This window comes from Chiloscyllium plagiosum, chromosome 22 (genome assembly GCF_004010195.1).
Source record: "Chiloscyllium plagiosum isolate BGI_BamShark_2017 chromosome 22, ASM401019v2, whole genome shotgun sequence".
NCBI lineage: Eukaryota > Metazoa > Chordata > Chondrichthyes > Orectolobiformes > Hemiscylliidae > Chiloscyllium > Chiloscyllium plagiosum.
The window spans coordinates 30,721,678-30,730,983 of record NC_057731.1 but is presented as its reverse complement, the minus strand read 5'-3'; the positions used below and the strand labels follow the sequence as shown (position 1 = coordinate 30,730,983).

At 36.5% G+C, this 9,306-nt stretch overlaps 1 protein-coding gene across 2 annotated transcripts in view; it reads left to right on the top strand.

Annotated features, from left to right (window-relative positions):
- The first annotated feature begins 519 nt into the window (after positions 1–519).
- Positions 520–9,306, top strand: part of acadsb (acyl-CoA dehydrogenase short/branched chain) — a 51,396-nt gene continuing 42,609 nt past the window's right edge. The window contains exons 1-2 of one of the 2 annotated variants that reach the window (XM_043712670.1): positions 520–688; positions 6,429–6,529. In XM_043712670.1, coding sequence (XP_043568605.1) covers positions 676–688; positions 6,429–6,529 — 114 coding nt within the window. In that variant the 5' untranslated portion in view covers positions 520–675. The remainder of the gene's footprint in view (positions 689–6,428; positions 6,530–9,306) is intronic. The other variant, XM_043712669.1, reaches the window with a different exon arrangement.

The window sequence follows — 9,306 nt, the reverse complement described above, 5'->3', positions numbered from 1 at the left end:
TATCAAATGGTAGAGTAGGTTCAAGGGGCTGTATTATCTACTTTTGTTCCTGTTTCGTTTGTTCTAATCTGTGCTGGGATTTGTGCCATACTAATTTATGTCAATGATGATTATTTTTCAAACTTTTATTAAACCTGGAGAATGGAGCATTGAATCTATGTGAACAGACAGGGGGAGCTACAAAAGTTATGTAAAACTAAGTGGTCAGAAATTTTAATACATGCTGAATATGGAGCATAAGTATTATAAAGATGTTCTCGAGTATAACTCTATCACCAAATGTATTAGACTCTTATAATTTATTGCAGTTATGACTTTCCTGTTTTGCTTACAGCAAAATAACATTGGTTTAAAATATAAAAGTGAATTGGGAAAGTATTTTACTGAAGATGGTGAACTATGGTTAATTTACCTTTACACCTCTGTACTGCAACCAATCTATGATTCTTTAACTGTCTCTTGATTTACAAGTTAAATAACACAAGCCTGTTTTATTCTAATTAATATATTACATGAAAGCTGGGAAGAAATTTTGTCAGACCCAGGTGTCCAACACTTCTAAAGGTTCAACCACAGATTTCAAAATTTTCCACCGCAGAAGTAGCTTTGGACAACGGCACTGCAGTTGGCATCCGTCATGCACCATTACAGACTTTCACCGAAGAAGAGCTGATAATGAAAGAAACAGGTAACTTACTTCCAGTTTGTTTTTGCACTATCTCTTGTTAATTAGTATTAAGACTAGCAATTCGACAGGTTTATTCTCGCCAAGAATTCTAAGACAAATGGAAATAAATCTGGAAAACGTATCCTTTAAGACCAGGTGCATGCTGACTCAGTGATTAGCACAGGACCAAGGACCCAGGTTTGATTCCACCCTTGGGTAATTGTCTGTGTGAAGTTTGCACATTCTTCCCGTGTCTGCGTGGATTTCCTCTGGGTGTTCCGGTTTCCTCCCACAATCCCCAGATGTGCAGTTTCGGTGAATTGGCAACGTTAAATTGCCCATAGTGTCCAGGGATGTGCAGGCTCGGTGGATTAGCCATGGGAAATGCAGGGTTAAGGGAAAGGTAGGTCTGTGTGGGATGCTCTTCAGTGGTCGATGTGGACTTGATGGACCAAATGGCCTGCTTCCACACTGTAGGGATCCTATGATTACGTGCATTGTCTATTAGTTCCTATATCAGTCTTCTATAGGCTTTTGCAAAGCTGGCAGCTACAAAGTAATTTGGTTAGCTCATGCTGTTAACTCCAGCCAGCAAAAATAAATTCCTCAATGGAAGTTGTTGTCCTCCCTCTCCAACTTAATGTTGAGGCTCTCTCCAATTCAACTGACCTTAATACATTTATTTTTCTTTATACTTACATGGATGTGATGTGAGCATTGTTGTCCATTTGTTTCCTATTCCTACTTACTCTTCAGCTCTTGCTTTCTGGGCAATTTGAGAGGGCAATTAGGATCAACCACATTACTATGGGTCTAGAGTCACATGCAAATCAGACTAAGTAAGCATGGAAGATTTTCTTTAATAAACTGGATGGGTTTTAGCGACAATTGACATTAGTTATAATTGTCACCATTAGACTAAAATTCAAATTTCACCATATACTGTGGTGGGAATCAAACCCATATCCACCACTTCCCCACCAGGTTTTCAACACATCAATTTGGTACCGGGTTCTAGTGTACATTCCTGATGAAAGGCTTTTGCCCGAAATGTTGATTTTCCTGCTCCTCGGATGCAGCCTGAGTTGTTGTGCTTTTCCAGCAGCACTCTAATCTTGACTCTGATCTCCAGCATCTGCAGTCCTCACTTTTGTCTTCGAGTGTATATTGTCATGTGAGTTCCAGTGTTAGTATTGTTTCCTTTTCTTTCTCTCTAATTTCTAAAATTCCCTAAATTATACCATTTATGATACAATGTGAAACAGGGACAAATTACTCACTATCTTTAATCATTTTAGTTTTTGCTTCACTCTTCTTTTGTATTCAAGGGGCCTTTATTGGGCCGATATAATGAATACATAAATAATCGGTAGGAACCAGATTTCAGCTCAACTACAAATTGCAATATATGCGTAAATTAATAGGAAAACTAGATAGTGTAGATAGCTTATCTGCCTTTTTCCTGCCAAAGTTGGAACTTCTGTCCTTCATCTGTAATGTTGTGCTAATTAGGATTCCAGTAGATTCCAGCCCATATTTCTGCAGATTGACAAGTTTTTTTTCAGATATCCTGATGGTAACTGGTATGGAAAATGAAATATTGTTTTTGGTAGTACCTCATTTTATGGGGTTGGACATAAAGCACCAAGAGCTCTATCATCGTCTTCTGACTCCTTGCTAACTCTCTGATATGGGAGAACTTGATGCTGACAGTGATGTTGACTTGTTTCTGGCTTCTTGGATTGTGGTATTAGAATCTCAATGGTGACATCACAAAATCTGTCCAACTTTTAAAAACCACTTACCATTTTTCAGCTGCATCCTAGAAATGCATACTTGCTTGATTCTAAAGTTTTTGTCTTTTAATTTTTTTTTACCTACTTTTTCAGTTTCCTTTTCTATTTGACTCCATTATTCCAGTGTAAATAGATGGGAAGGCCACACAATTGAACCTTCTTCTAAACGACTGGGCTAAAGTCTAGAAAATGCAGCCCTGACCTGGTGTATATGCGTACCATTTTTATTTCAGTAGGGAACATGCATTGTGATTGTCCACTTTTGGAGAAGCATATTTAAAGTGGGCATGTGTAATGCAATTGAGAGTTGATTTTTATATTGAAATGCTCCTGGTAGGGTTTCCTAGTACTTGGGGGGGCAACAAACTAGCAAAAGGCTGTGGATCCAGAGGCTAATTATTCTTGTAAAAAACTCTGAAGGAGCAGGAGTATCCTTCATTCTTCATTCCCAAAAGAAACATTTTGTCTTCCTTCTGCCAATTGAAGTCTGCCCTGATTTTTGTTTTATTTAAGGAAGAGCACAGAGTTGTTGTGGTGTTTCTTCAAATTTTTTTTTAAAAATTCATTCATTCATGGAATGTGAGCATCATTAGCTGGCCAGCATTTATTGACCATTGTTAGTTGCCTCTGAGAAACTAGTGGTGAGCTACTTTCTTGCACTGCTGCAGTCCATTTGCCGTAGATAGATTCATAATGCCATTGGGGAGTGAGTTCCAGCATCTCGTCCTGCAACACTTAAGGAATGATGATTATATTTCCAAGTTAGAATGGCATATGGCTTGGAGGGCAACTTGCAGTTGATGGTGGTCCCAAGTATCTGCTGTTCTCGTCCTTCTAGATGCAACATATTGTCTAAGAAACCTCGGGGACTTTCTGTAATGTATCTTATAGATGATACACACTGTTACTACTGAGCATTGGTGTACAGAGAGGAGTGATTAGCAATCCACCGTGCCTTCCCCTGCCTTCTCCTCAAACCTCCACTTCCTCTATCCTTGAAGCCAGGATATGTCACCTATTCTGTTCTTCAATTTCCATATGATACAATAACAACACAATATGCTGCCATCAAATTCCAAACTTAATGCCTGCATTTACCTTTCCACTTCCTAGCTGCACTAATGGCCCATTCTCATATCTTTTGCATTATTTAACATTAGGAATCGTGTTCCTTTTATATTATGATATAAATTGCATTTTAAGTATATTAGTGAAGAAATGGACCTGTGTACTTGCTGATATTCGCAATTCTTTATTACAAATATTATTATTTTTGTTTTCTTAGTTCTGTGGATGTGGGCAATTAGGGGTCAGAAATCTTAGTTCCAATCTTTTCAGTCATAATATAATCTGTCCGTGTCTTTCTGAAAGGTTTAAAGTAAATTGTCTAACCTTGGTAATTATTGGGATTACATGGGAATCCTCTTCCACAATTGCCAATAACTCCACATATGATTTTAAATCAGTTCCTCTGTTATTATGCACTTCACTGATTCTCCTCACATTATGTCTGTAATCAAGTACAAAACTAGACAAACAGAAAAGCCGCCTGATATTTAAGATGGAAGAGACAAATAATAAACACAAAATAAATGAGAGAAACAAAATGGGACAATGCTGTAGAACGAAGCCTGATGTGTAACTACTTCACTTCAGTAGTGTTAAAGAGCTATGACTGGTGTTGCAATTCGCATCTTATAGCTACCAGAAGCTTTCTTTATTTGATATCTATGGGAGTTTGTAATGATTGACTCTGTTTTGTGTTAAATGAAATATTGCAATTTAGAGGGAGAAGGAGCTTGATACTATTTAATTGCAGACAGCAAATAGACAAAACTAACTTGTTTTACAAGTTGTGAGATAGAACTTAGTTTGAGCTACAAGGTGTTGGTAAATATAACCAAGATAAACTATTCCTCCTGTTAAATTTATTAATACCTTTACCTTGCAGGACCAAAATACATGACAGATTAAAAACAGACAGGAAATTGAAATTCAACCTGTATCATCAATGGGAGAAATTGCCAATCTATATGACAATTGAGCATGGGATCACGTTATTATTAATTCTTCCAGCTCCCAATGAAGGTTTACACTTGCATAAAATGTGTGAAAAAATACGCAATGTATTCCTTTTTTATTCTTAAACACAAAATTTCACTGCATAATTATACATTATACTGTTTCTCAGATAGACGATCAATTCTCTCAGAACCAGTCAAAAGTGATTCTTAACTCAGAGAATTTATGTCTATTCTTTTCCTTTCCCAGCTTTGTAACTCTTACACCCATAATCCTCTTGTGATACAAGATTTTCCTGGAGGTTCTGCCTCTAATACAACTTAAACAAATCTTCTAGTTCCGTTATAAATCCTCACAAATTTATTCGTTTGAATTCAAGTGCAGACTGTCTTGCTTGCATTGCTCCATGATGATCCAGAGACTCTTGCATCAAGCAGCTCTGTTAGTCTTAGATCCTAGCAGACAAATCTGTCTGAAAATCAGTGATACTTTAGGAAAACCTGCAACATGGTCATTCAGTGGTTTCCAAAAGATTCTTGCCCTCTCAGAGCCTATCTCCAAGATAGTATAAATCATACCCGTCTTGTATCCAGGTAGCAATGTTGATCAATCTTTGTTTAGACCATAATCTTGGAAATAAATAAGACAGTTTATTGAATTACTACTTACCACTCAACATTCTTAACAAGTTCCTGGGACTTTCGGCGGCTAGTCTCTATCCACGATAAACGCTGTCCTTGTCTCCCCAATGTGAACACCTTACTTCCCTTTTCAGCAAAACAACTTGAACCTCCCTTTAATCTCTATCATCCAGATCACCCAGGCCTGATGTTGGGCAGAGTTCAGAAATGGCCACATTACCCATTTTAATTTTACCATGAATTATAAACAGTCCTAAAACAGAACAATGTCCATTGCATTTTAAGATAAGAAATACTGAACAGAGCCTTGGGGAAGCGTGGACAATTAAATCTTTTTAGAACTTGAGTCTGTGAAGTCATTAAATAGAATTTCCCTTCTTTAAATGGATATACTAAAACGGTCCTTTAGATTGTATAACCTAACTTATTTTATTATTATAGAATAGCAATAGCTATTATGTGGAGGAATTATATCATAGAATCAAAGAAGTATCATAGAATCCCTATAGTGTGGAAACAGGACCTTCGGCCCAACATGTCCACACCAATCCTCTGAAGAGTAACCCACCCAGACCCATTCCCCTACATTTAACCTCTGACTAATGCACCCAACCTACACATCCCTGAACAGTGTGGACAATTAGCATAGCCAGTTCACCTAACCTGCACATCTTTGGATTGTGGGAGAAAACCAGAGCACCTGAAGGAAACCCACGCAGATACGGGGAGAATGTGCAAACTGCCCACCAACAGCAGTCCAAGGCTGGAACTGAACCTGGGTCCCTAGCGTGAGGCAACAGTGCTAAGCCACCGTGCCGTCCATATGAATGTGTAATATGGTCATTGTTATTTGTTTAAACTCAAAACTTTGCTTTTATGTTTTCTAAATGTATTTTCTTAATATAATAAGAAATATAGAAAAGTTAAGCTTTAAATCTCTTTAAGAACCTTTTAGGAAGAACTTTGACCCTTGCTGAAGGGAAGTGGAAATCTAGCAATACTGCAGAAATGATTGATCATCTGAGTTAATTATTGAAGTGTAGTTCTTTTGTACTTTATCTGAGGCATCAACCCCAGAATACTTGACACTGATGCTGGGTGCACAGTAGAAAAATTTCATTTCTACCAGTGACATTTATCATTTTGATAAGGAAATAAGCACATCAGAAGAAAATGGATGGTATAAATTCCTAAATGTGAACTATGAGAAATAATGTATACTTTGTTTCATAATCTTTACCTTTTCAATAACTTGAAGCAAAATTTTTGTTTCTTACTGACAGTTTGACTTTTGTTTTTAAGTTGCTAAGTTCGCTCAGGAACGAATAGCTCCACTGGTTCGCAAAATGGACGAAGAGTCGCGCATGGATGAATCAGTTCTTGCGGGATTGTTTGAACAAGGGGTTAGTAATATTTTGTTCTTGAATCTTGTATTGCTTTCCATTGTGATAATAGCTACAAAATCATGGAGATTAGCTTTCGTATCTACTGATTATATTTAGGAATGATTTTAGTGTTATTGCTTTCACATATAATTTGATAAATAGTTGCTTATTGTTTTCAGTTGAAGATTTGATTGAGTAGTAAGTTAGAAGTCACAACCTCTGAAAAATTGCTTTTAATCCGTCATAGACAGAAGGGATGTACATATCCACTCTGAAAGGTAACAACACAAACATGGAGCAGAAAAAGTCTATATGACTTACAGTCAATTTATTATTTTCCTTATTGTGAACACTTGGCGAATTATTTAGTTTTCTGGTACAGTGACCTAACCAATGGAAACAAAGATGAAATTCTCAGATTAGGAAACAAATCTCCTTTATCTATCAATAAGTAATATGCACTAATTTATTAAACATGGCTGCTTAGCCTATAAGTATATTAAAAGAAATGAGAAAACATCCACTCATATATTTACTAATGAAATCCATATATAGCACAATGCAGATGGTCTCATTTCTACATTAATTGCAAAGTTTTGTTTTCAGAAGGTTTAATAGGTAGGAATTGGACATGACATTAGGGTTATCTGTAGTGCTATTGGGAAGTTTAGACATCCAATACATTTGTGTCTGACAAGAAGCTTTTGTTTCTTTCTGGTTGAACCACACTAAAGTATTCCATATTTGCAAGAAATTTTAACAGATGAAAATGTACTGAAACTGCCCAAATAGCCAGATGACTCAAGTGACTTGAAATATAAGCCCTCTGGCATTATTTACAGTTTTCACAATCTATATAATTGCTGGCCTGTATGACTTTGTACAGTTTTCTTGAACTGAGTATTACCAAGTAGAAATCGGGGAAGTTAGATGTTGTATTATCAGAAACTATTTTCTGAAGCAGATTGTCTTACTGCAATTTCCTAAACCTGATTACAGATTATTTTCAAACCTCTGCAATTCTGAGCATCCTGTGTATTTTCTTCAGAGGATTCTTTTGAGAATCTAAGCTGAGAAGATAGTTAATAACCAAATAAAAAAAAGGAGACCAAGAAGGAGCATTATCATCTTTTGACACACAGAATTTTAGAGTATTTCCAATTGGTAGAATTTGGTCATGTAAGCAATCTACAATCGACATTAATCCAGAAGACTGATAGATTTCCATGAGATTGAGGTCAAGTCTAGACTAAGTTGCCAGGCTTAATAATGTCAATAGTTTGAAATATTGCTGTATTAAACAAATATCTGACTCCGATTTTACTGTCAATGATGAAGAAATGGTACTTTGCCAACAGCGGTGCAAAAAGGTTGCCCTAACTTAGTGTCTGATTCAACGCAGAATCTCATGGCAACCTTGAGCAGGAAAATGAAGAGTGAGTTACTTCAGCAAATCAGATTGGAGAACCTTGCAGAATTGTGATATTAAATGTATAAATTATGATTAAATGTTGTACAGATCAAGAAAGCACAACAGATCGGGAAAGAAAGATGGAATTAAGAGGGCAATGAAAAGACAGAGAAAAGATTTTTCAAGCTTTTAAGAAAGAATCCAAGACTAGGACGGCACGGTGGCTCAGTGGTTAACTAATTGTCACTCTACCAAACCTGTATTCCTGAATGCACCAACTCTAAATTATTTTCTTTACATCTTTGGTGGGGAACTGTTGACCAAGTAACCCCTGTTCATACTATGGCATGTCTTTCAAGGCTGAGCTTCTTGAGTTGTACTGCAGAAGTCCTCACTTTGGAAGGGCAGAGGTTAACTCTAATGGCAATTTCCAGATTTCTGTACTTAATTATGCATGCATGGAAAACAAAAGGTGCTGTCCAATCTACACCATAATAACTGAGCACAGTAAATTATCCATAATTATTATGCAAAGTTCCAGCCATTACACCATACATCTTTTATATAAAATAAATTAACCCCAATAGCTTGAGTAAATACAGAATTTCAGTTAAGAAGAACAGCAAAAGTCTGCATAGTCCTCTATTGGAATCACCATTACCAACATTGATATTTATTTGCATGTAATAGGTGAAAGCATTTGATTTCAGTGTTGCCAGTGGGTTTGGGGTGTATGTCAGTGATACTCTAGGCATGTCTCCTAAGACTCCAGAGCAGCAAGTAAGTGCCATCCTTGGACAGAAATGTTAAACCAATGAGCAAGAACTGAGTTATATCCTTGTGGACTGTGAACTCTGTCATGTTTTTTGGATGACTGCCGTCTGACAATTGCAACGGCTTGTCTCCTACTTATTGTTCTTTCAAACTGATGTCCTAATTTAAACCACAAGTAGAAAAGAACAAAGAGTTTTAATACCTGTCATACAAACCCAAATTATTTTAATTGGCTTTTCGCAGAACATGATATTGAAATTAGTCAACTGTTGCGAAACACATTCGAAAGGTTAAAGAGAAAGGAAGAACATTGTAAAGAAATCTGTTTAATTGTTGAGAAAATAGCTTTTAAAGATTTTATGGCATAGACTATGAAGTGTAAGGAGTCAAATAGCGTGCAATCTGCCAATCCCTAAACTTGCGCAGTAGTGATAAAATGTGTAGAAAACAATGACATTCCTGACATTGAGAGAACAAAATTCTGATTTTTTTCCATCTAAAATTTCAAATACAAGGCGAGAATCTCGCTAGTGAGCAACAAAAAGTCTATTTACACGCAGTAACATCTCATTCATCCAACTTCATTATATACAGTTTGTTATTTTGCCTG